This window comes from Sceloporus undulatus, chromosome 9 (assembly GCF_019175285.1).
Source record: "Sceloporus undulatus isolate JIND9_A2432 ecotype Alabama chromosome 9, SceUnd_v1.1, whole genome shotgun sequence".
Classification (NCBI taxonomy): domain Eukaryota; kingdom Metazoa; phylum Chordata; class Lepidosauria; order Squamata; family Phrynosomatidae; genus Sceloporus; species Sceloporus undulatus.
Genome location: NC_056530.1, coordinates 19,853,120 through 19,880,189, shown reverse-complemented (window position 1 = coordinate 19,880,189; position 27,070 = coordinate 19,853,120). Strand labels below are relative to the sequence as shown.

General features: G+C 41.9%; 2 protein-coding genes across 3 annotated transcripts; one reads left to right on the top strand and one right to left on the bottom strand.

Moving 5' to 3' along the window:
- Window positions 1-4,035: 4,035 nt before the first annotated feature.
- On the bottom strand, window positions 4,036-13,087 carry LOC121915347 (phospholipase A2 inhibitor and LY6/PLAUR domain containing). Its single transcript, XM_042439523.1, has 5 exons — window positions 12,964-13,087; window positions 7,894-8,010; window positions 5,735-5,887; window positions 4,755-4,898; window positions 4,036-4,309 (listed from the first exon to the last, which is right to left on the bottom strand). Exons 2-5 carry the CDS (start codon window positions 7,997-7,999, stop codon window positions 4,161-4,163), a joined length of 552 nt encoding a protein of 183 aa, XP_042295457.1. The 5' UTR covers window positions 8,000-8,010; window positions 12,964-13,087; the 3' UTR covers window positions 4,036-4,160.
- On the top strand, window positions 12,953-26,120 carry XRCC1 (X-ray repair cross complementing 1). 2 transcript variants are annotated; one of them, XM_042439514.1, is made up of 17 exons: window positions 12,953-13,077; window positions 14,046-14,138; window positions 15,116-15,223; window positions 15,894-16,052; window positions 16,403-16,483; window positions 16,590-16,707; window positions 17,399-17,520; window positions 18,092-18,215; window positions 19,069-19,294; window positions 20,089-20,205; window positions 20,336-20,438; window positions 20,993-21,188; window positions 22,293-22,347; window positions 22,674-22,819; window positions 23,042-23,132; window positions 24,338-24,413; window positions 25,196-26,120. In XM_042439514.1, exons 1-17 carry the CDS (start codon window positions 13,027-13,029, stop codon window positions 25,307-25,309), a joined length of 1,980 nt encoding a protein of 659 aa, XP_042295448.1. In that variant the 5' UTR covers window positions 12,953-13,026; the 3' UTR covers window positions 25,310-26,120. The 2 variants fall into 2 exon arrangements, with proteins under 2 accessions (XP_042295448.1, XP_042295449.1); XM_042439515.1 differs by lacking the exon at window positions 12,953-13,077 and having other exon boundaries at window positions 14,119-14,138; window positions 15,931-16,052.
- Window positions 26,121-27,070: the final 950 nt, after the last annotated feature.

The following is a 27,070-nucleotide window of genomic DNA, read 5'->3' as shown; positions in this document are numbered from 1 at the left end:
TAATATTAGTAGTTAATCGTAAGAGTGAGTAGAATATGAAAATACTACAGTCAGCCCTCCTTATCCATGGATTTTTTTTATCCATGAATTCAAGCAAAAGAAGTATAAATTCCATATAAATTCCTGTTCACCATGGGAGCAAAGGAAGGATGTTTTATTTGGCCTGTGCAGACAACTCCTAGGATAACAAACTTTCAGCCTCCTAACCTAGCATCCACCTTTATAGCAGCTGTATCCCAGCACATCTGGAAGGTACCAGCCAGAGAGACTCCGTCTTGCAGCGAGAAGCCGGGGGTTATAGTAAGATAAGAGGGAGCCCCATGGTTTTGGAGATTTTACTGAGAAAGTATGTAAAGGTGTTCTGGGGGGGTGGGGGTGGGAATCCCAGATCACTAGTTCCTCCCCCTATTTTAAGAATAGAGTAGCTTTGAGATTGCCCCAATGGAGGGTCTATCGAGGCAGTTTCTGTTCCTTAGAGATGTAAATATTTGCCTCTACAAGTCGGTTGGTTTTTCGTCATGGACTTTGGACTCATGCAAATTTTGAGATTGTACTCGGCATCGGGTGTTTATGCAACTGGCACATGATACTCTCTCTCACACACAAAAAAGTTGGAGGCCATTTGCTTCTTTAAAAGTCATTCACGGAAGAAGAAATAAAGACAGTGGTTAAAGCGCCAGCTCTTGAAGGTTGGAGACTGCATTGGGCCACCAGAAGCCTTCAGGGACCCTATACTCCAACTGCACTCCTGGGGGGGGGGGATCAAATTTGGCCTTCAAATACCGCTCTCGGGAATGTTGAAAGCATCATCATCACCATCACCATCAGAGTATCTATTTAACTGCAAAGGGCTCTCTGTTCTTCTGTTTGTTGAAGTTCCTGGAAGTTGCACTTATCATGCAATGCACTTGCAGTTCTGGAATTTCACTTGGTCTTCGGATGCAACTCTCTCCCATTTGTAATCCTTCCATGTTTTCCCTCTGGTCCTCATTATTATTATTATTATTATTATTATTATTATTATTATTTTGCCATTAAAAAAACTATTTAGAGAGGAAAAGATAGAAAAGCTGCACAGCATCTCTTATCTGGTAGCCACAGGAGCCATTCGGCTGGAAGCACCTTGTGTCAACATCCATTTGGCCACTAAGCAGTTGCATGTTGATGAAAACAGGGAAATATGTTGACTTGTCAGTGAAGTGAAATTATCATTTGCTGCTGGGCAATGTTGCCAGTATCTTTGCCATCCTCCTGTCTCCATTCAAACCTTTTGCCAACACTTGGTATTGATGGGAATAATGAAAGTCTATGCATGCCATCTTGAGCTGCATTTGAAAAAGGCAGAATAGGAAGGAAGGAAGGAAGGAAGGAAGTTAGGATGGAAGGAAGGAAGGGCCAGAATTCTCTTTGGACTTTTCAGGCAAAGCATAAAGAAATGTCCTGTGTCGGGATAAAATATGTTCCAAAATATTTTTTTTAATGAATGAAAAACTTTTAATAAGATTTCAACACGGAAATATTTTCTGCACAGAAAAAACTGTTTCCTATGCAGCATATATAAAGTTTTCAAGCTGTGGATTCTTGGATCCATGGATAAGGAGGGCTGACTGTACTCTTTTTGCTCTTCTATCAAAAGAGATATTCAGATCTAAATAAATAAACATTTGAGCTCATATCCCTTTTCTTTCCATTTTGTAAAAAAATATAATAATTTAGTATTTTTCAGAGTCTTCTATGCTTCATAAAACTTTATGAGATCAAGAACTATGTCTACAAAGCCTTTACAAGTTATAGTCTAGTGTTGACAACACTGTTTACTCTTTTGGCTTCTTATGTGCTTCTAATATCTTCTCCTTTAGTTTTATGACTGCGATGTTAGCTTTTATGGTTATTGTTCTGATTTTATGGCTGTATAAATTTTTATTGGCTTGTAAGCCCAAATCAGAGTTCAAGAAAATCCATGCAGAGAGATGAACACACAACTCACAAGAACTTTTGTAAAGAAGCAAGCCAGCATCCAGTCTAGTTAATGCACTCACAGAAACAATTTTCATGCGCACTCCTAATACCAGCCAACGATTTCTGTGGCAGAATTTAGCCTGAAGACATAAGATACTACAGCTTTGCTAAAGGCAAACAGCTATGAATTGTACCTTTAAACCCACTGAGATGTATTGCTTTGAGCTCTATAAGGATAAATGTATCCTCTATGAGGATAAAATCTTGTGTGTTTTAAATTTTGTATGTTGTGTTTTTTAAAAAACTTTTTTAATTGGGCTATTTTAATTGTTTTTAAAGTGTTTTAATGTGTGTGTGTGTGTGTGTGTGTGTAATACGCCGGGGTTTGGTTCCAGGATCCCCCGTGGATAACAAAATCCGTGGATGCTCAAGTCCCATTAAATATAATGGCATGGCAAAATGGTGTCCCTTATATAAAATGGAAAATCAAGGTTTGATATTTGAAATTTATACTTTTTTGGAACATTTTCAAACCATCCGTGTATAAAAAGTCAGTGTATAAGAAAGGCCAACTGTATGTGTCAAAGCACAATGGCAGATACGTTATGAGGAAGGGAATATTTGAGCATCAGCCCGATTATGTTGACAATCGTATCCCAAAAAACCAGCATGGAAGAGATTGCCCTAGGCCTGAGTGCATTACTAGCATTTGCCATGTCCGTTCTTATTTTTCCTGTTCATGGGACAGAGTATTCTTTTTAAATATATATGCCTTGATTCATAATCACAGAAGGAACTCCATTTACGTAGCTCTACCCTTAATCTCCCAACCAGCCCAGAAAATTGGCTGATAAACACTGCCAACAAAATGAAGCTATATGTTTCTTTTATTATGCTACCCGGAAGAAGCAAACCTCTCTTTGTTCCTTCCTTCACTTTGGGAAAACCCCTGAATATTAGTTTAAAGTCTAAAGAGTTTGCCCTGACCTTTTCCAAGCCGTACTAGAGATCTTTTCAGCATGGTCTCTTGAGATCCATAATATTCTAGCATGGATGGCACCGGAGTGGGGACAGAAACTGAAAGGCAATCCATAGGATTACAGACCTAATCCGGAGTGGGAATTATGTGGCCCTCCAGATGCTCTTAAATTCCTCACCATTGGCTATGCTACATAGGGTTGCTACTTGGACCGCTTATTACAGAACAAAGAACATGTGATCTGCCTCTTTTCTTGGATGAAGGACAAAATACACATCTTTCCATCCTGTCATGCTTAGTGGAGGACTTTTCTGAATCCTGCCGGGCCTTTGCTATACATGTACCTTTGCAAAGGTGGCATTTGCTGTGGTAGAATCCGCTGTGAGGCTATGACCTACTTCCTATTACTAGTCCCAAGAAGGGCAAACCTGTTGAATCAATCAGATCTACTTACATGTTGATTCATTCTTTAAATGATTCATTCAGCATGCTCCAGAAGCACAGGATTAAGGCCTCTGACTAGTAGAAATGTATTTCTTCCCTAAGTTCATGATTAATTTTTAACAATGTACTTCCCGCTACAAAAAATAATAATCTTTGAACACTATCCCTTTCTAAATGCTTCTATGCCATTTTTGAATCCTATTTGCAATCCAAGAGTTATGTGCAAAATCCACACATAGCTGTTTGGTACAGAAACACCATTTTCTGCACAGAAAGTATTTTTTCCATGCAGAAATATTATCCCCTCCCCAGAAAAATAACTGTTCCCTATGCGGAACGTGGTGTTTTCTATGGAAATCAAACACATGAGAACATTGCACAGAATAAAACCCCAATTGCAGCATCTTCTGTGGAAACAGTATTTTCTATGCTGGAAATATTATTTCTGTATAGAATAGCTGCTTCCTGCACATAGGATGATATTTTCTGCCCAAAACAACCAAGTGTGGATTTTGCACAGAACAGGTCCTGATCATCAGAATTGGCATCTTGATCACTAAGCCACTGCACACCCCTCCTTATAATCTAGTGGACTTTTTACTTTATGAAGCAACGTGAGCTACCAAACATGTACAACACAACACCTTCTCAGGAGTATTTATTTCATATATTTTAGATATTTAAATCTTGGGGAACAGGATGCTGTCGATCTGGCATCCCTAAAGAGTTGCATAGAGAAAAGACAGTGAGTGGTTTTGACCCTTGACTGACTTCCATTTCAGCCATTCTTAGCTTTTGAAGCCAGGTTGCATTCCACCCTGTTGAGGTTATAGACGACACCTGTAGAGTAAAGGCCTCTCCCCAGAGGTAGGGCGCATGCTGTCTCCGTGCTGCAGCCTCTTGCTACAAAGAGGGAGGGGAGACTACCTGTGTGGGCAGAGAAGGAAGTTATGTTAGGAGCAGAGCCTCAAAAGTTACTTTTTAGAACCTCGAGATAGTAGTGGCTCATTGCTTCTGCATCAGTGAGATGATGAATTTGCTCTGGGTCTTTGTTAACAGGTATGTCCAAGATACTGAACATATACTCCAAAATAGGTTGTTGTTCTTGTTGTTGTTATTGTATTATTATACTTTATTTACACAGTGCTGTACATACAAACAATAACATCGATAAAAATGAAACCTGCCAAAATACTTGTGACTTATCACATCCAATCCCTGGTTACTGTTTATGGTGAGGTTGTGTAGAGTAGCCACAAGTCCCCGAGTGGGGTATTAAATCACAAAATACACTGATCTTTTTCTCCTAGCAGGTAAAATGGCCCCCTGGAAACCACTATCAGCCACCCTCTGGACCCTGTAATGGCCTTACCTGCTTGCAGGGTTCCAGACACTGTGATGCAGTGACTTGCCACACCTGTGCAACTCAGAAACTCAGTCCCCTGACAGTGATCAGACCCAAAGACAAAACAAACAGGGCACTCCAGCCCATTGGAGGTGAGGTTTACAGGTGGCACTATTGAGAGAAAATCATAGAGAAACGGTCGTTCAGTAGTTCTCAAGCATCATGCCACAATAACCTTGTGCCTGGACCCTGAAATCCACAGGAGAGGCCAACCACAGCTATATTTGATGGGAACACAAAAAAGGGTCTTAAAATCATAGAGTTGGAAGAGACCACAAGGGCCATCCAGTCCAACGCCCTGCCATGCAGGAACTCACAATGTTCTCATTCGCTGCCTATAGACTTTGGATTGGAACCCTCTACCCAGGGAAACTAGAATGACTGCCTCCTGTCTGTAGAGCCCATCAGTCTGTTTCTGATACACTGGTCCAGCACTGCATCCTTCCAATCATGCATGACATAAACATATAGTAAAATTAAACAACCTCTACAAAAGCTTCAGTTTGGTCATTTTTGTAGGATGGAGTCATGCCAGTTAAAGCAGTGTTAAACTGCATTAATTCTGCCCTATTTTCTATAATCTTATTTTCCCAGCATTTAAGATTTTCCTTACACTGTGAGCCACTTGAGTATACAATTAGAAAAACAACTAAAGTCAGCCTTTAGTATCCACTAATTCTTCACCCATGGATTCCAGCATCCATGGCTTGAAAATATTTTTTAAAAGTATAAATTCCAAATAGAAAACTTTGCCATTTAAGGGACACCATTTTACTACACCATTGTATACAATGGAACATGAGCATTCACAGATTTTGGTATCCATGGGAGGCCCTGGAACCAAACTCTAGAAGAGCCCACTGCATATGATGGGATCTATAGTCTAACATTATCTAGAGGGCCATGTTTTGTTCATTCATGGGGAAGTGGGGAAGATTGTTCCATACAATTCAGTTCCCGGCGGTTGCAAAGGTTATCTTGGCAGCAACTGGAAATGCTCTCCAAATGCAACCCAGCATTGGTGGTGATGCTGATGGAACCAGCGTAGCAATCTTCGGCAGCAACGCAGGTCTTGAGGGTCTCTACAGTACTGCTGCCACCTGGAAAACCAAAAGTAAAAATTAAGGAAGATAAAATTAAAAGAAATTTTGCCAAGGCAAGTTTGCTATGTATTTCAAAACTGGAAGCAATGGAAGATTGTTTCCATTATGGGCTGACTGATACCTGGCCGCATAGAAGAGTTTGGTGTGGGCTGCTGCATGGTATGAGATCAGGAAAAAACTTGGACAGGCAGAAAATTCTGTCTGAACAATCCTTGGTCCATATGGACACAATGCAATGCAATTTCTCAAGGGGCAGACATGCTATATGACATGCTATATGAAAAGCAGTACAGAATCTCGTACCACTTATGGTACAGTTGGCCCTCCGAGTCCATAGATTCTGCATCAACCATGTACAACCTGAAACTTTACAAAAAGATACATTTCAAAAAGCAAACCTTGATTTTGCTATTTTATATAAGGGACACCATTTTACTTATAAATAATGGGACTTCGGCATCCATAGATTTCGGTACGTGGGGCACAGGAACCAATCTCAATGGATACTAAGGGCCCACTGTATAGCTTTTGTGGCTGTAGTCCATCTGCAGCTGATGAAAAGGGCTGCAATCCACAGAAACCTACACAATAATACAATTTTTTAGTCTTTCAGTACTGTTCATACAGTACTGTTCATACAATTTGTATTTGTGCAGCAGATAGAGTGATTTCACATTTTGAGAATCTTTTCTCAAGATGCTTTGAGAAGATATATAACAGGTTTCATACTTCTCTGAAAGCTGTAATACAATTGTGATCAGGTAAACATGTGAAAATATACATGTATGCAGATTTTAAGAAAAATTTCAGATTTAAATTACTACTTTGGTGTTTAATTGGTGACTTCTACATCACATTTTTGTATGCTCTCCCCAGTTTCTATAGTCCTTGAGTGATGAAAGAGTGAATACAGTTGTAATAATTCAGCTCCCTTTCTCCCTCTGCTGATCAAAGATGAAACTTGCAGACTCTTTGCTTAACTCTTGAGCAGAGTGACCAGACTTCCTCCTGTTCCTGAACATATCCTTCTTCCAGTAAGAATTCCAAAATGTCCTCTATTTTGAGCATGTTTGACACCCAGTGCAGATCATTTCAGTTTAACACTCCTCCCTGCAAAGGAAAAGAGACTTTCCATCTCCTCTCTGCTTCTCTAGCACACGCTCTGGATGTAAAACCAGTCTTTGTGTCATTCCATGTCTAAGCAGGCAAGCAAGAGGTAGCTCAACAGAGTTATTATTACTGCCACGGCTTCTGGAAAAGACTTGATGTCAACAAGCAATCCCAAATCAAGGTTTATTATAGGCTGTAACTTCCTGCTTGGCCATAGAAACCCAATGGGTGACCTTATCCAACTCACACTCTCTCAGCCTCAGAGGATGGCAATGGCAAACTTCCTCTGAACAAATCTTGCCAAGAGAACCCCATGATAGGCTCGCCTACTGTCTCTCTGGCTTTTCTTCATGAACGAAGATTCAGGAAGGACTCATCCCACACTTTCGACAAGCGCATTGATGATGACTAAAAAAGCCAATCCAAGATAAACAAGTCCGGTTGCAGAAAGCACAGCAGAAAGTCTCCTTGGGCTATATTTCCAAGTTATGGTTCTTTCTGCGTTGTCATTTCTCTAATGTACTGTAACTAAATAGATAACCATATGGCATTAATTTAGATTTATATTAGAGTTTTTAGATTTTATTTTGTAATGTCCTGCATTTTTCTTGAATGTTCTGCATTTTGCGGTGCCTTTTCCTCCTTTGAAGTTATGACATCTGGTCACCCTGCTCTTGAGAGTAATGGTCTGAGTACTGGACTAAGACTCTGGAAGACCAGAGTTTGCATTTCCACTCAGACATGCGCACCCATTAGGCAAGTCACAAGTTTTCAGCCTCCGAGGAAGACAGAAGCATACTCCCCTCTGAACCAATCTTGCAAAGAAAATCCCGTGATAGCTTTTTAAGAGTCACCATAAATGAGAAGCAACACCACAACTTTGTTTAACTCACCTAAAGAGTTCGTTCCAACAATGGTAAGGCAGGCGTCTTCATGTGTTCCACAGGGATGAGCCAAGCCAGTGCAGCCTTCCCCAGGAGAAATACACATCTCACACATTAAGCAGCTTCCTGAAATGTAAGAAGGCGCACGTTTTACAAAGGCGTGTAAGTTAAGTAGTACATTTCTACATAGGAAAGTGTACCGAATGCCGTATCCAGCTCATTTCCATATAGCGCCTGGGGCCCTTTCAGACTACACAGCTATAGTACTGTGATTCCACTTTATCTGCCTATGAAATTCTAGGATCTGTAGTTTAAGGAAAGGCATTCATAATTCTCAGCCAGAGAGCTCCAGTGCCTCTCTCAACTACCCTCCATAGAATGCAGGCATGGCAGTTAAAGTGGTGTCAAACAGCATTATTTCTACAGTGTAGATGCACCCATAGCCCATACAGTCTAAATTGGAGATGCATAGCTGCAGAGGGTTCTGGGTTAGCCATCTTTAAACCTTCAAACCTTCCTTCTTAGCCATGCTCTGATGTTGCTTGAACTCACGTTTTAGGTTTTCGTCTGTGAAACGTTGGAGGGTACGGTAATGTACCTATCTCCTCTACCAGCAAGCAACATGTCTTGAACTTTGGATCCTAGCTAAAACATATGTCCAGCTTTAACTCTAGAGTCTAGTATCTCTTGAGGTGAAACAGCATCGTCTGTAAAAGATCAGTACGGACTCACCTCCGGCCAGAAGAGCAGCCAGGAGAAGGCCAAAGGTGACCAAAGCCATCATGGTGGATGGTGGGAAGCCAGACCTTTGCAGAATTGTAGCCTCTGAAAGGATGTGGAACCTTGCTAGAGGTTTATAAGCGCCACCAGTTACGTAAGCAGATGAGTGAGCAAATATAAGTTTGGCATTGGACTCATGGCTTTGGATGAGAAGCACTTAAAACCCCTGGCCATGCCTGTAGCCCCGCTGATAGCTGATCCTCTTTGTTTATTGATCACCTCAAGGAGTCCCTTTGTCAGACAGCAAGGGAACAGTACCACCTCCATGTTCCTAAAACCTTTCTAGCTCTTGGCAATGGAGCAGAAAGCTTTTAAGCTTCAACTTGTGGTATACAAGGAAAGGAAAAGAGGACATGCTTCCCTGTCTAAAATGCTAGCGTGTTGTTTTTGCGTTCTTCCCCCTTCAAAGAAAGAGCCTTCTGGGGCCCGATGCCATTTTCTGTGGTATCAAGTCACAGCAAGCTCACATTTTACTACATTTTTGGCATGGTAGGACAGTCATTTGGCACACAGAGAAGCATATTGCATTCAGCAAAAAAGGACCTTTCCAAATTCTCCTCCCTATTTATGGGCAGTGAACTATTTTATTTCTGAATGTTCTCCAAGCTGAATATTCTCAAAGTGGATCTCCACTTCCAGTAGCATGTTTTCATTGTTGCAAAAGTATTAGCTATTTACCACTGAACACTGTAATCCTGACAACTGTGTGTCCTCCATCATTTCACAGATGAAAACCAGGACGCATGTCACCAAACAACACAGTTAAGTTGGCAAAAATGATTAATGAGGAAAAACAGACTAGCCAGAAGAGGCTGCAATAGTTTGTGTTTGTCCTTCAAAGACCCTCCCAAAGCAACTGACCATCTTACAAATATAAATTTAGTATAATATATCAGAATATTAAAATAATAAAGCCGTATTATATTCAATGATAATAATGAAAAAGCCATGAACAAATGGTGAACAAATTGTGTAGCCACACAGCAAGTTATCAGGACTATCGCAGGACCTTTAAAACCTGAGACGTAGGGATGTCCCCTTCTGATGTGATCAGAGGTCATGCCTGGTGATGTTATAAAGGTTATGTTTCAAGGGCCAGCTCACTGTGATGCTGTTAAGCATGATATATTAAACATCAGCCACAGCTGCACAGGTTATGTCATTCAAATAAAACAAACACCAAGTCTAACAAATGGGGAAAATACATATAAACATCATTTTTAAGTCGGGTTACAAGGTTAGAGCTACCATAGGACATGAAATTTCAGGGCCAAAACCTGATTAGGGATGAACTCTTGTGATATCATAAGGTGCAGTCACTGGTCATGCCATGTGTCCAGTTCTGGGCGCCAATATTCAAAAAGGACATTGAGAAACTGGAGCGTGTCCAAAGGAGGGCGACTAAAATGGTGAAGGGTCTGGAAACCATGTCCTATGAAGAACGGCTTAGGGAGCTGGGGATGTTTCACCTGGAGAAGAGAAGGTTAAGAGGTGACATAATAGCCCTGTTTAAATATTTGAAGGGATGCCATATTGAGGAGGGAGCAAGCTTGTTTTCTGCTGCTCCAGAGACTAGGACTTGGAGCAATGGATGCAAGCTGCAGGAAAAGAGATTCCACCTCAACATTAGGAGGAACTTCCTGACAGTAAGGGCTGTATGACAGTGGAACAAACTCCCTCGGAGTGTAGTGGAGTCTCCCTCCTTGGAGGTCTTCAAACAGAGGCTGGATGGCCATCTGTTGGGGATGCTTTGATTTGGATTTCCTGCATGGCACAATGGGGTTGGACTGGATGGCCCTTGTGGTCTCTTCCAACTTTATTATTCTATGATTAACCATAACTGTGCAATGTCTGAATTCAATTTTTTTAAAGTCTAGCAAATTAGGAAATATATATAGCATAGCAATAGCATGTACATTTTTTTATACCACCTATCAGTGAGCACTCTCTAAATGGTTTACAATCTGTAAGCCAATTGCCCCCAACAAGCTGGGTACTCATTTTACTGATGTACAAAAGGATGGAAGACAGAGTCAACCTTGGAGCCCTGGGAACGAACTCACAACATTGTGGCTGCAGTACCCGCATTTAACCACTGCACCACCTGTGCATGTACATACATCTTTCAAGACCATGCTCTTACCCTGAGATTCCTCCCTCTCTGATCCCTCTGGGGATCAGAGAGGAGTGGCCAGGCCTTGAGATATGCCAAGGGAGCCTTCTCACGTTGTAGATACCTCCCTCTTTCCAACCTGAAGGACTTGAGAAGGATGACTAGATCTTGAGAGTCGTGTCCAGGTTCCTAGCTCTGGGAACTCTACCAGTGATGTTCACTTTATATTCATTTGCTTCCTACTCTTGTGGGAATCACTTGTGTTTTCATGAGAAGTGTCCTAGCCATATAAAAACTTGGCAACCTGACTGACCTTGCAATAGTTCAGGGACAGAGCAAATATAGCTACTCAAGTAAAAGAGCACAGAGCTCTATTGTTAAGCATTGAAAGTAATGGAGACATGCTAATGGCCTGGTTGCAATCTGAGCTGTTAAGTGGACTATTTGCTTTTTATAATGGTGACAAACCATGAGTGTTGCCCTTCACCACTACAGGAAAGGTTCTTTCAAATATGCCTGCTTGTTCTTTCCAAGCCAAATATTAATATGAACGCGGCGGAAGAATTCAAGAATGAGATTCGAAACAAGTGGGATTGGGGAACTGGGTAACTCCGCAGGAAAGGAAGGTCCAGACTCAGCATCCCAAAAAGTTCAATATGGTCTTGGGGGTTTGCAGTCCAAAAGGAGAGAGGAGCTTTTCCATGGTCTGGTCAGAGAGAGAGCCTTTGACTTTCTTGACCAGTTTCTCAGAGCTTCATTAAAACCCAAATCTGAGGCCAGTCCTGGTTCTGAGATTCAGACACCATTTTAAGTGTCCACAGTGCTCTAGGGATGACAGCATGGTGCAGGACAAGATGATCAATATATTGACCAATACTGATTTCTTCCTAATATGCATTGATAAAATAGGAACACTGCTGCAACAAAGCCTTTGTTTGCCAAGAACTATAATCTGCCTGTTTTTAAAAATAGGATTTCCAACCTCCCTGAGGTTCACAGCCTTTTGACTCTAGAGAGCAAGAAAGATTAAAGGCAACTATAGCATGCAAGTGAGTCAAAGGTCCAAAACACACTGCAGATATAATCTGGATTGATGCCACTTTAGCTGCCCTGGCTCAATGTTATGAAATTCTGGGAACTGCAGTTTTGGGAGACGTTTAGCCTTCTCTGTCTGAGACCTTTGTGCTGGGACAAACTACCCAGGATTCCCTAGCACCGAGCCAGGACTGTTAAAACAGTCTCAAACTGGATTACTTCTGCAGTGTGTTGTCAGGACCAGACTCTAAAGGGAGGACAAGGCACTGCAGCATGGAAGTCATTCAAGAAAAGGACGGCAAAACCACAAAGACACAGATCGGAAAAGGACTTGGAGGCACACAACAAGCTCAAAGCACTCATGTCAATGTAAATCCATGCTCAAAATGGAGGCCATTTTGGAACTTTCCTCCTAAACTGAAGGCTGGAATGTAGATATCCTAGAAAAGGAGGACGCATCTGGTTGCCCTGCAGCAACACCGCATTTAAACAACAACAACAACAATAATAATAATAATAATAATAATATATCATCATCATCATTATCATTATTAAAGGGTGACTTTAATAATAATAATAGTACTACTAATAATATTTTATAACTATTAAATATCATAATGATGGTGATAATATTTTATAATTATTAAATATAATGATGATGATAATAATAATAATAATAATAATAATAGTATTTTATTACTTAAATATGATGTTGATGGTGATAAAAATTATAACTTAAATATAATGATGTTGATGTGGATAAAATAATATTTTATAACTATTAAATATGATGATGATAATAATAATAATAATAATATTTTATAACTTAAATATAATGATGATAATAATATTTATAACTAATATAAAGATAATAATAATAATTTATAACTATTATTATTATTATTATTATTATTATTATTATTATTATTATTATTATTATTATTATTATTATTATTATTATTATTATTATTATTGGACCAGTGGAAGAAACCCACTGGAGACACAGAAAAAGAGCAGCCTCCTGAAGCTGCTGAGTGCTGACTAGACTTGGCGCATGCGCAGAAACATCTTCTGGAGGACATCTGAGGGAGGGGGGAACCATAGAGAGAGAGAGGTCCAGAGCGTCCACAGAGAGAGGGCGCCTCCATTACTTCCGTGTGAGCGGCGGAGTTTTGCTGCCGGGGTCACGGCCGGTGACAGAAAGTGGCGGGGAGATGCCGGAGATTGGGATCCGCCATGTGGTCTCTGCCAGCAGCTCCGACGCGGTGAGGAGGAGGGAAAGGAGGGAGGGAGGTTCCATTCCGCTTGGACGAAACCATTCGTAGTTCCAGGGAGGGGGGATTGGCCTGGCATCTGGAAGAGCCCATTCTGAAACAAGCGGAGGGGTGGAAGGAGAGAAAAGAGAGCGGAAGCTGGGCTGGGACAATGGGTGACTTGCAGCCTGCCATATGTTTGTTGGACTTCGACTCCCATCATGCCTCGCAACCAACTGCACATTGTAGGGCTGATGGGAGTTGTAGTCCAAACTCACCTACAGGGCCACCATGGAATAAATTGAGGCAAGAATTAAGGCAAAAGTGACACACTTCCAATGGATATATATACATCCTCCTCTGTAATTCCTAAGCCCAATGTACTCCAAAAAACACCCCTCCATTTTCTGAAGATCTCTCTCTCTCTGGCCCCAGTGTTGTGTGTTGTGTGTTGTGAGCCTTCAGGTCATTTCCAACTTGCGGCAAATCCCTACCCTGGAGTTTCCTTGGCAAGATTTGTCCAGAGGAGGTTTGCTTTTAGCTTCCTCTGAGGCTGAGAGAGTGTGACTCCTTGCCCAAGGTCACCTAGTGGGTTTTATGGCTGAGCCACGAATACATAAATATAAACAAATAAATATGAGGAGGAGGAGGAGGATGAAAATCATTAGGAAAGAGGAGGCTGACGAAAGGAAAAGCCATGTTTGTCTGCATTTTGGAGAATGCATTCAAGTGGTTAGAAGTGGTTTTGATTACTTATGGAAGGCTCACTCAATGCTCTTCTTTTGTGCAGCGTAGGGACTCATCCCTATGCTTTCCGTGTTATTGCTGCCCCTTGTACCCACTTCTCTGTTAAAGAAGTCATACCAAGGAACGCGCCTATTATTATTATTAACTACCACAGTATGCGCGTATTTTCTCCTACCATTAATGCTCCCCTTTCTTTCTTGCCATTCTTCTATACTGATATATTCTTCTTCTAGACTCACTGCGCTGAGAACTTGCTCAAAGCGGACACCTATCGCAAGTGGAAGGCTGCCCAGGCTGGGGAGAAACAAATCTCTGCCATATTACAGGTGAGACAGAATCACACAATTGGAAGAGACCTCAAAGGCCATCCATTTCAACCCCATTCTGCCATGCAGGAACTCTCAATCAAAGCATCCCCATTGACAGATGGCCATCCAGCCTCTGCTTAAAGACCTCCAAGGAAAGAGACTCCACTACAATCCAAGGGAGTTAGTTCCATTGTCAAACAGCCCTTACTCTCAGGAAGTCCCTCCTAATGTTGAGGTGGAATCTCTTTTCCTGGAGCTTGCATCCATTTCTCCAGGTCCTAGTCTCTGGAGCAGCAGAAAACAAGCTTGCTCCCTCCCTTCAGGGCTAGGTTCTCTTCACGTCTCTTTTTACAACTAGCTAAATCAATACTGTAGGACTGTTTCCATTACAGTGGGTCCATGAGATCCCTATCGCATGATTGAAATGAATATTTTGCATGCAGAGAATGTCAGGTTCAGTCTGTCTAATTGCCATTGGGAAGGATTTGGGGCTCAGGAAGAGAAGCTTGGCAAGAAAGCCTCTGTCAGTCAGGCAGATAGGCTGGTGATCTTTGCATAAGGAAGTAATATGCCAAGGATGCAGAACCTGTTCATCTCACAGGTTCACTATCACATACGGCATTTTAGTAGTGAACAGGGTCGTAGGCAACAAGGTAGGACCAAAAGTATTTTAACTAAAAGCTTTTAGTGTCTTTAACTAAACATTAGGAGAATTTCTGTATTTTAGAATGAGAAAAGAACTCTGCAAAAGCTTGGAAAGCAAGATAATAGCATGGGAAAGTGAACGTTGTTGGATCAGCATGGAGAAGGGCTGGAATCAGCCACAGGGCTTGACATCTATGCTATTATGTACATTGATATGATAAGGCTTATATGTGGTTGGAGATCACGGTTATGTTCAAAAGGGCATTCATAAACTGTACAGGTCTGACTTTTAGGATTGTTGTTGTGTGCTTCCCCTAATCCTTAGCTGAAACTGCCTTATCTCCCAACAGTTTGAGAAAGAGGAGCAGATTCACAGCATCGACATTGGCAACGAAGGCTCTGCATTTGTGGAAGTGCTGGCCGGCAGCTCTGCATCCTCCAGTGAGCAAAACTATGAGGTGAGGAAGGCGAACTGAGGGCTTTTCTGGGTTTTGTTTTCCATCCTGAGTTTGAAGCAAGCTTTTCTACAGTAAGATTTAATGGTTTCAGTTTTGCAAAAATCGGTTTCCTTCTGTACCTGGATGCAGTATTTTTGGTTCAGGGGGCTTCCTTTTGTTCCATGGCACTGAGCCTACAACTCTTGCTTTTTTCCTATTTTGTGGTTTCAAGACTTCATATAAGTGAGGGCTTTTTCCTCAGAGGTCCAAAAAGCTAGCTTGAAGAATCAGATCCAGGAATGTTATACAGATAGAGATGTGTAGGTGGGAACAGAGTAATGGAAAAATGAAATTCCAAGAGTTTAGGCTGGCAGATTTAGCTGAATTAAAACCATCCAGTCATCAGCAATCATGAAAGGACACTACAGAGGCATAAAGTCAGTCAGGTAAAGCTTCCTCACGTAGTATCTGTATTGCATTGCTTTCCTGAACATGACCGTTCCTATTAGAAAGTTGTTCTTATCAGAAAGTCCCACTGCTGTTTAGATGGCTTTTCTTCTAGTTCTGTGTCTGAATCTTCCCCTCAAGGTCTTTGACAGTATTTTGGACTTGCTCTGGAACACAGCAAGAAATGTGACCTTTCAAAGCCTGTACCATGATCTTCACCATAATCTTTTCCTCTTCACCTCAGGTACTGTTGGTCACATCCTCCTTCATGTCCCCTACAGAGAGCAAGAATGGTACCAACCTGAACAGGGTTCGTATGTTTGGTCCAGACAAGCTGGTGAAGGCCACAGCTGAGAGGAAATGGGACCGAGTGAAAATTGTTTGTACTCAGCCCTATACCAAGGTTTGTATATAGAGATGCCAGCAAGTGTCTCATTTGGACTCTTGCACAGAGTCCCCTGCTTAATAGTCAGGCAGGAGTTAGTTGTCTGTCTCTATTGTATGTTTGCCAAATAGATCTTGTATTGCTTTGTATTAAAGGAACATTTTGATGGAGAGGTTAAAAGGGACTTTGCATTCTGAAACAGGTTAGGATCCCAATTGTGCCTCCTGGCAGCTTTTGGGGGTATGGATATACATTTTGGAGCGACAAATGTTCTGATAAAGTGGAGATTACTGGGGTCCTATTAGTTAGATTGTGGGGCACATAGGTGTCACCTTTGCTTTCTTGATACATCTTGTTTCTCTGTTTAGTCCTTAGCTTACGGTCTTTCCTTTGTGAGGTTCCACTCACCTCCAGACAACAGTGAGATTCATTCCAAAATCAGTTCACCTGTGAGTATCCCAGTAGCCTGGATGTTGCCTTCCATTTATTCTCAGCTGTTGTTTCTTGACCACCTTTACACCTCATTTTCTCCTCTTCTTTCTTCACTTACTTTAGAAGGTCACCAAGTTGGGCCAGTTCAAGGTGAAGGATGATGACAGCAACTCCAGCAGTTTGAAACCTGGTGCTTTGTTCTTCAGCCGGGTCAGCAAACCCCAGCCCTCCCCTCCTAAAGGTAGCTATACTGAATCAATCCAATATCTTAACTCCAGGTGATTGATAACATAAGAAGAGCCTTGCTAGATTAGGCAAATGTCCAGTCCTTTGTTACCATCAGTGGCCAACCAGGTGCTTCCCAAATGCCAACAACCAGGGCAGGATAGCAATAGCCCTTTCCAGCAAGTACTACCAAATGCTCTCCTGCTCTGGATGTGGAGGATATTTAACCATCAGAACTTTTAGTCAGACCATCGAGAAAGTTATTTTTTTAATATGTCAACTTCAAAATTCTCCAGACAATTTGAACAGTGTCCATGGTGTTGGTATGATTCTGGGAGTTACAGTGCAAAAAGTAACTTTTCCACATTCTGTTTGGTAGCCACTACCAAATAGCATCTATTCGGCTAGCAGAAGTGGAGTGTGGGATCTCGGAGCACAATGGAACCCAACCTTTGGTTCTCCAGATATTTTGGACTTCAGCTCCCAGAATTCCTAACAGTTGATTAAGCCGGCTGGGGCTTCTGAGGGTTGACATCCAAAACAACTGGAGGACCAAAGTCTGGGAACCACTGTTAACTTTTCCCTTGAGTCTTAGTTGAACCCAAACACATTAAAACATGAAAAACCTGGCCTTTGGAGCCACCATTGCTTTTCAGAATACATGCTTGCCAGGCTGAAAATAACTATGAATTTTCCTGTATTTGCAGCCTCTCAGAATGACCAGTCCTCACCCAGTTATGCTGCTGCTTCACTGCAAACCAGCATCTCCAGTTCCCCTGACCCTTTGCCATCAGCTGCAGACAAACCAGCTACCAAAATCTCTCCCAAGGTAAAGTCTGGCTGCCACCTCAATGGGCTGGATGTGAAGGTATAACTTTGTTGGTTAGCCTTGAATAGCAGTGCCTTTTTTATCTATTATGTTTATGATTTCTGGAGTTCCAAGTGTTTTCTGTGTATCATGTGTTCCAATCCTTACAACAACCTTGTCATGTAAGTCAGCATTATCTCCGCGAACTGCAGATTGGCAGGGCTCTGAAACTGAAAGTCAGTGGCTAGCCTACAATCACCAAGTGGATTTGTGGTGGAGGGACTGGAATTGAAGACTTTCTGTGCCTTTTAGGATAGGCAGTGGAACAATGTTCCTCTTGTTAAATGTCCTCCCCTTCAGTCCACCCCTGAAGTAAGAGTTATATTTAGTGCATATCCTTTCTTGGGATCTCCTTCTGGGTACCCTCTGAAATAGAGTCACTTGTAGAACAAGGGAGTGGTACAGTTGGAGAAATCTGCCACAGTCAGATCATTTACCTTGAAAGGCAATGCATGTCTGTTCAGAAGCTGATGGGAGTTACTCCTGGGGAAATGTGTATAGGAATGTAGCTTTGGTCCCCTTTTCCCTTCAGGAACCTACGCCCATCAAGAGGAAGTTTGAATTCAGCAAGGAAAATACCAGTGTCTCATCTGTGACCAAGAAAACTGATCCTGATACTCCCCGTCCTGTGAATCCACCATCCAAGAAACACAAAAGTATGTGAAAGGGGGGAACATTTTGAAAAGAGAGCTTTGCTGGAATCATTTCCCTTACTCTAGGGGAGATAGAAGATCCTATCAGAGATCGGTGTAGATTTAACCATATGTTCTCAGAAGTAACTCACTTCACATTGCAGGCTGAGTTTCCCTTTTTAGGATTTCTGAAATATCCCCAGAAATATTCCAAAATCCAAATTGTCCACATGGATGGCTGAGATTGTGACACCTATGCTTTTCTCATGGTGCGACATACACAAACTTTGTTTCATGCACAGAATTATTAAAATATTGTGCAGAAAATTATCTTCAGGCTATTTGTATAAGGTGTATGTGAAACATAAATGAATTCTGTGTTTAGACTTGGGCCTCATCTCTCATTATGTATATGCAAATATTCCAAAATCCAAAAAACAAAACAAACTCCAAAATCCAAAGCACTTCTGATCCCAAGCATTTCTGATAAGGGAAAGTCAATCTGCACTACTTAATAAGTGTTAATAGACTTTCTGTGTCACTTTTTCCTGCATATTTCCTTGTATGACACCACTCCCAGAAGTCCAGATTGATTTCTATTACTATTATTTCCTTCATCTTGGAAACTATGCTTCTGTTCAGGGAGATTGAAATATTATCTGCCTTCTTTGCTGCAGCATCATATTGCTGGGCCATGTTCAACTTTTGATCAACTGTAATACCAAGGTCCTTTTCACATGTACTGCTGCTAAGCCAAGTATCCCCCGTCCTATAAGTGTGCTTTTGGTTGTTGTTTTATATGAAAGAATGAATTACGATTTGTGCTCCCTCTCCTCCTCCTAAATCGTGCTTATTTGTTCATCTTTCCCCTGCACAGCTTCCCCATCAACACCACCTCCCCCCAAGACACCACCTTCCAAAAAGCCCTTGCAAACACAGTCTTCAGGGGGGACCACAAATGGCTCTTTCCAGCATCTCCTTCAGGGCACTGTGTTTGTGCTGAGTGGATTCCAGAACCCCTTCCGATCAGAGCTGCGGGACAAGGCTCTTGAGATGGGGGCCAAGTACCGGCCGGACTGGACCCCTGACAGCACTCATCTCATGTAGGTGTCCAGAAAACCACTAGGTATCACTGTCTCTCCTCAAGCTTGGTACTTCCCCCCTTCTCTGTAAATTTTGAGTCTGCAGAATCCCAAAGACTCATAACTTCCCTAAGTTGAGACATCTGTTTGTGTCTGTATCTAGAAAGCCACCTGAATCATGTCATTGGTCTATTTAACCTAGTACTGTCAACTCTGACATATAGCAATGATTCTGCACTTTATGGTGGGATTCTTGCCTAGTCTGATCTGAAATCCCTCACATTCCTCAGTAGTTACCTACCCAGTTACTAGCCCAATGTGAATATGCTTAGATTTTAAAAACATATGAGATTGGGTGAGTTCAGGGTGGTATATTCTTTTGTTAACTTGTTGTTTCACTGGAGGTGTTTAAGGTCTCAAATCAGAAGGAAATTTTGAGGCCAGGTGGATGGGAATCAACCACTTCCCTGTATCCATTTCCACCAAAATTACTAGCTTTCTGCTAGGTATCTTGGAAATTGAATGTGGCAAGAGAGAATTCCCCAGTTCTTGAGTAACAATAGGAAAAGAGAGTTGCCTAAGTTGCTAGGCAATGAGGTTATCTGAGTGTCCGCCCAAATTTAAATCATACTGAGTTCATCAGGATTAATTCCCACATAATTGGGCACAGGATTGCTGCCTCAGTCATATGTCTAAAACCTGACTAATTTCACTGCTTATGGTCTCTGCCAGCTCTTCTGGTTTTGATGCTGCTTCCCAAGTGACTGTGTCTTGCTTTGTATTGAGTGCCCTGTTCTCCTGTGCTCTCCTTCTAGCTGTGCCTTCGCCAACACTCCCAAATACAGCCAGGTGAAGGGGCTTGGGGGTATCATTGTGCGCAAAGAGTGGATCTTGGATTGTTACCGTACACGGAGACACCTGCCCTGCAAGCGGTGAGTTGGCAGGGGTGGCATGTGAGGATAGTGAGAACCAGTCCCAAATGATTTCTCTGTCTTGGATTGTGGCAAGAGGTTTGGTTTCAATGGTGTCTGTGGTGACAACTGTTGGGATCCTTTTCCCCAGCTACCTGATGGTCAGCTCAGAATCCTCCAGCAGCGACCAGGAGGATGAGAGTGATGAAGAAGAAGTCTCTGTCCGACCCCACAAACCTCTTAAGCATCAGCAGGTAATGTAATGTCTGTGATTGTCTGGGAGACTTGCTTTGTTTTGAGGGGAGTGCCCATTGCTCCATTTGTTTTGATAGATCAGATCTCTGTCTGCAAGTATTTATTCAGTAATTTCTATCAGGATTTTCTGGGCACAAATCCTTCCAAACCGGTTTACAAGCAGAATTTTTATATTGAAACATGTATGCCATAGGATACTTCTATCAAAGCATAATTCTGAGCTGATGTGTTAGTTGTGCAAACTGGTATGTTAGATAAAAGTGATTTTGTTATCTGTGTCTTTTCAGGAATGGGGTGAGCAAAGAACTGGGTAGGGCATAAGCCAGGAGTGGGCAATTTGTGGTCCTCCATATTTTATTAGATCACAATGAAATGAATTGTTTCAATCAGGGGAAGAAAGCTGGGGATGGTGGTGGTAATGAAATCTACAAGCGCCTCCTCTGACTTGTAGCCAGATGATGCCTTCCTCAATACAGTAGCCTTGTAAAATCAGTAGCAAAGGCATAGGAGGCAAGCCTTCATTGACATTCAATCCGCTGCTCTTACTTTACAGAAAGCTAATTTTCCCAGCTCCAACCACAAGCCCAATGCATTTCCTAGTCCCAGAGTAACCCAGTCAGCAGCAAGGAGAGTGTCACCAGAAAAGGAGGAAGAGGAAGAGCCAACTACATCTCAGAGCAGAAGCATCCATAACAATTCACAGGCCTCAGCAGCAGACTCTGCTTCCACTGGTGATGAAGATCCCCCAGGTAGAGCTGAGAAATGTTGGTTCTGTTAACTAGCATAAAGCAGGAACCACACCTGGTTATGCCCACTGGTAAGGGCAGGTTTTGGGGCCATAATTATGGGTTTTGATATGACTCATGGATAAGCCGAGGGCAAAACTTAGGGGCATTTAATGAATGAGGTAAAGGACAAAGGCAAAGGAAAACAATGCCAAAGAACTTAGAAAATTCCAGCAGGCATAACTATTTGTGCTCATACTAAAGGCTGGATGGATGAGAGAGTAGAAGGGGGTCAGTGTTTCTAGGGCAGATTAAACTCTTGCCTTTCCCCATATATATATGAGTTAAAATACCCATGGATAAGTCAACTCAGGTTTTTTTGGTCAATTTTTTAACCTAAATTTATATGCATGAGTATATACAGTATATAGAGATTTATAAATGCTATGAGCCAGATTTCCCCAAACCGTCCAGAAATTCAGACATGCTGGCTTTGGTTGATGAGAGCCATGGTTCAACAGATGGCTGGCTACCAGGCTGGAGAAGGGCTGTTGTAAACTTTGTATGCTGTGTCTGATATTCTCCAGTTCTTCCAATGTAGGAAGAAGTGGTCCTCAGTTCTGAAGGTTACACAATGGAGCCTCAATATCTGCAGGCTTGCCATATGCAGATTTAAGCATCTGTGGACTGCAAGCACCATTGTCACCAATGCCAGTATCTGCACGCAGCCGTGCGTATGTTGCACCACCATTAGGGACAACAGGACTTGAGGTCCTACATTTTTCCATATGAGTGGAGCAGGGGTCTGGAATAGATCCCTCGCAGATAGCAAGGTCCAACTATAATCTGTGGTGTCCCACCAGGTCATCCAAGTTTCTATTTGCTAAACCTCTGAATTTGTTACTTCCCTTACTCTTGCTATTTGCTCATATACCTGCCAAGTTATTGTAAAGAAACTTGTCAGCTAAGACTAGGGCTGTAGCCACCACTCTAAAGGGACAGTTCTTGGAAGATGGATCCAACCTGCATAAGTTCTCCACCCCACCCTATTCTAATTCAATAGAACAGCAGGAGCGTATCTACTGTTGATTTTTACCCTCTCATTCTTCTCCCCCTGTCATTCCTCAGGTTTTCAAGACAATGGGGAAGAGGACTCTGGTGATACTGACGATGAGCTGAAGAGGTTGGTCAAATGACTGTTGTGTTTTGTCCTTCCATAAATCATTATCTCAGAGGGATGGGATTGGAAATACTTATAGGATTTTTAGCTACAGGTGAGCAAGGAGGATTCCTGTAAGATTTGGGGAAGGAACAGGAAATTGAAAAGAGAGACACTTCACCCATCTGACCAGTAGAAACCCTTAACATGGAGACTGATCATTTCTAAGCCTTCAGTAGAAATAGCCAATGTACACTTTTAATTGTGAGGACTAGGAACTTGATGCTGATTGTGGTGAAAAGGGCATCAAGTCAAATTTCCCAATTGATTTCATGTCCCACTGGTTTCAGAGTGGAAGAGGAACATCGCAAAAAGCAACAAGGAGGACGGAGGGCTCCTCCACAACCAGATGATGATCTATATGGTGGTTCCACCGATGAGAACACAGATGTTGAAGAAAAGGAGGAGCCAGATCAGCCTATTCCAGAGTTGCCTGGTATGTCAGAACTGACTGACTGACTGTTTGGGAGTGAGGGGTAGTCTAGGACTTCAAGTTCTAATTGGTAGATCAGTCTACTAAAATATTAGTTCTTTAACTTGTGGGGATGGGTGATCTACAGAGTTAATGCTTGGAGACCTTAGCCTTCTTTTATGGGTTGTGTCTGGGATTTCAAGTCTTCGTGCCACTTCTCTGCTGACTGAACCCTGTCTTTGACAGATTTATTTGAGGGCAAACACTTCTTCCTTTATGGTGAATTCCCTTCTAAGGAGCGCCGCCTCCTGAACCGCTATATCACAGCTTTCAACGGGTATGTTGTGTTACAAGGATGCTACCATACACTTTTGTTTCATGCTTTGATTGTATATTCCTGCATAACAGGAGGTTGGACTGGACGGTCCTTATGGTTTCTTCCAACTGTATGATTCTGCGATTCTATCCCAGGTGGAGTGATATTTGTTGTATTACAACTGGGGACAGCGAAAAAAGAAATAGGGAGAGTATAATCTGTATATAGTAATCTAAATGAAAATGTGAATAGTACACCCAGTTTGCCAACATAAGACCTTAATCCCACTCTCATGATTATACTCTCCTAGACCGGGATGGCCAAACATGGTAAGCTAAGAGACTTTGGAAGGCCAAATCACCCAACCACGCCGCCTTGCAAAAAAACCCAGATGTTTTGCCCCAAATGCCCTCTAAGGGATGTGGTGCCATTTTTGTCTTGTTTTCTTAGGGGAGGCATTGTAGCTCCCCTTTTTAGTGAAAGAAAGTAATTCGAAGTCAATTCCAATTATTGAAGTGGTTTTGATTTTGAAAAAAGCCTTTTTTTGGGTTAGAATGGCTCAGGAGGTCAAAATGTGGCAAAATGGTCCAGTGTCTCCTTTTTGACTCTGGTGGTGTTACAAAAACTGCCTTTTGGGGCAAAGATGGACCATGATCTTCCTTTGTCCACCCTGATCTAGACATAGGAGGAAGGAGGTTATACAGACCCCTGATTTCCTCATCTCCTTATAGTCTCAGACACACCTGTTATCTTTTGAATATGTTGCATTCTTTTCTTAATGGGCAGCTAAAATAGATTTGAGAAATATAATCAAACTACATAAGGTAACATTTAGCACACTGGAATTGCATACAAATACATCAATTTTTAAAAATGTTTTAGCATGTCTATGGAATAGCAGATTGTAGAGAGAGAACATTTCTTATTTATTTTGTTCAGTAACATTCTACCTTTTCTCAGAATGTGGACCTTGAGGACGTTGGTTACAAAGCAGCACAAATAGAGTGATCATGTTTTTATTATAGCCTTATAATACCAGTTATCTGATTATTATGAAAACAAACGCGGTAACTCCATTTGTGCTGCTTTGTAATCCGTGCTGGTTCTATTCTTCTCAAAACACATTATGGCATAGAGCACTTCTGGTTGTTCTTTGATGATTTGTTGTTCTGGTGAGAAATTAACTGGGGAAAAATATTATAAAGCATTGCTTCTTCCATTTCCAGGGAAGTGGAGGACTATATGAATGAGCAAGTGAATTATGTGATCACGGCTCAAGAATGGGATGACACTTTTGAGGAGGTGAGCTCTTTCTGCCAGCTTGGCTGTGATTTTCTTGACCTAACCCCAAAGTATTTACCCTGCTCTGTAGTGTGCTTTCAGGGAGTTCCCAAGAGCCAGCAAAACTGATAGAAATGGCTTTAGGAGTAAACTACATACATATATAATACTAATTCTTTGCATGCATTGAATACTTTTGACTGTTTGAAGCTCTCCATCATCCCTAAAACAACCCAGTTAGGTAGTCCCATTTTGCTCTGAGTGATGTAGCACAAACGTAAATAGCAGAGATGGAGGAAACTGTAGCTTTCCAGAAGCTTTGAACTAGAAGTCCACGTATTCTGTACTTTTGGCCTTGGTGAATTGGACTGGTAGACTTTACAGGTGAAAGCATCAGGTGGGACAGTAATTCCCCATCCTTATAATAATAATGGTTTGCTTAAGGATGCTTGATGCACTGGTTTATTATTTGCTTATTCTCTGTCCCGTTTTCCAGTTGTACATATGATTCTGAGTGTTGTGTTGTATCTTCCCAACAAACATGGTTGATAGAAACAGTTTTTTTTCTATCATGTTTTATTGCTAAATGGAGCATTTGAACCTGGGTTCTGCTCAGTCCTACTTTAGCACTAATCGCATTGGCTCTGAGGTTAAATTTTAAATGGGGGCTGGGGGTCATTTGACTACTAATGCAAGTACATGACCAAAATACACAATCCTCAGATAGACTACTTCCACTTTTGATGCAGGGAGATTCACCTGAAACATTTAAACCACTGCATGTCTTCCTGTCTGTGCTGCAGGCTCTGAATGAGAACGCCAACTTGTCTTTTGTGCGCCCTCGCTGGATCTACAATTGCAATGAACGGCAGAAACTGATTCCTCACCAGCCATACGTTGTGGTGCCACGAGTATAGGAGGGTTCCCAGCAGGCTTTTGTGTATATTATTCCCTCCCTCTGGAGCAAACTGTCTTCTTTGCTTCTGGACCATTTTGTCTCTGGGCCACACTTGATTCTTGTTGGAGGGCCTCCGGATGCAAGCTCCTTTCCACACAAGCTTGTGCCAATGCAGAAGTATCTATGACCATCTTGGGTCCCTCTCTCCCAACAGCAGCTACCCTAGGCTGCATCAGAGGGAAATTTGCTTTCAGAACCAGCTGCTGTCCTGGAGAAACAGGCTAAAAAGCTCATAGGCATCTTATGGCCTTGTCTAAATCAAGTCTAGTGTTAATTTCATGGGTTTGGAAGATGGAATGAGAGCCGGCCTTGTTTCAGGGACCAGGACTGAACTGAGAAAGGGAGATGTGTGTACACATTCACACACAGACACACACTTTACATGTCTGTGGTTCTTTTTTCTTGGCATCTTATCTTCACTCTTGTCATTACACTTCTTTTTGTTTCAATTCTCTCCCCTCCTCCTGCACTCCTCCATCATTTCATAGGAAGCTGGATGTGTCCTTGCTAAATTTGTGTTTGTGGAGGATAAGAGGTGTTTCCTTGTGGAAGTAACTTCCTTATTGTTTGATTTACTCAGCCTTTGAATAGTGGGATTTATTCTTTGGGATTGTACATGCTTTTATAAAAAGTGATCTGATCACTGTTGTTCTGTCCCATTTCAGGAGTTAGGCACTATAGACTGAACCAACTGTCAACAGTTTTCTTAACATTTGTTCCTTCCATTGGGGCATGCTGATAAGCTAGAATATGTCGCTGTGCGCACCTAATCTCTGTGTGCATTTCTTGCATTCCACTTTCCCTCTCTGTGGAAACATTTGAAGACAATAATAGTCTATTTAGCCATCCAATATGGGCTGGTATTTTACAAATACCATGTTGTAGTTCATGTACTTCTAAGTTGTAAGTACATGTTTCAGCTCTGGACATCTCCCTTTAAGGGTGAGGTACAGTAGGTAAGTGGGCCTGCTCCAATATGTGCTTGGCCCAAATGCCAAGCTTTTTTAATATTGAAAATCCTCACACAGACACGTGCGCACATATATTAAGCATTCTTTAGGGCTGCTGTCACAAGAAACCATGCCTTGCTTCTGCTGTACTAAGTTTGTACTGCAGCTGCTATGGGTCAAGACTCAACAGCATGGTTTTTCTGTCAGTGGGTGTGTGTGACATATTTGTGTCTTAAACACATAGCTGATTATTCTTGGCACGGAGGTCTGTTGTGAAACATGCTTAGGATACTGGGAATATCCAGTTGTGTATTTAGATCGCAACATTTTCATGTATTAATTCACATCGTTGTGGATAGACTAATTTGAGCAAGGTATTATCAGTTTGACACTCTTCTCTCTGGACTTGACTGCAGAAAAGCAGTAAAAGAATCCCCCTATGGCTCAGCCTCCTAAACAACACAACAAAAATCTTATAGGTGCTACAACCTTCTGCCCTCTTTGTGCTCCTTTTGTTTTTTCTCTGGCTGTGAACTGGACTGAGAAGCTTTGAACAATCTACCTCATTTTTAAAGTTTTATCTTGCCCTGGTCTATTGGGTGTTCCTTGTGCCAGCAAGCCTTCTCCCATATTCATGTATTGATCACAGTAAAAGAAAAGGGGGAGCTTTCCAGCTTTGGAAGGATTCTGGCGGTATTAGCCACGGCTTTTCTAGAGAGGCTACTCTCAGTCCCAGCAGTATAGCCTCTATTGAGGTCTAGACTCTATCC

Bases quoted from the DNA above. Each gene is read 5' to 3' on its own strand.
- LOC121915347 (XM_042439523.1), bottom strand. From the start codon at position 7,999: ATGTGTGAGATGTGTATTTCTCCTGGGGAAGGCTGCACTGGCTTGGCT. The intron at 5,888-7,893 runs GTGAGTTAAACA...TTGGTTTTCCAG, and splicing joins TGTTGGAACGAACTCTTTAG to GTGGCAGCAGTACTGTAGAG. The intron at 4,310-4,754 runs GTAAGGCCATTA...CTGCCCACACAG, and splicing joins GTCTGGAACCCTGCAAGCAG to GTAGTCTCCCCTCCCTCTTT.
- XRCC1 (XM_042439514.1), top strand. From the start codon at position 13,027: ATGCCGGAGATTGGGATCCGCCATGTGGTCTCTGCCAGCAGCTCCGAC. The intron at 22,348-22,673 runs GTTGGTCAAATG...CACTGGTTTCAG, and splicing joins ACTGACGATGAGCTGAAGAG to AGTGGAAGAGGAACATCGCA. The intron at 22,820-23,041 runs GTATGTCAGAAC...TGTCTTTGACAG, and splicing joins GCCTATTCCAGAGTTGCCTG to ATTTATTTGAGGGCAAACAC.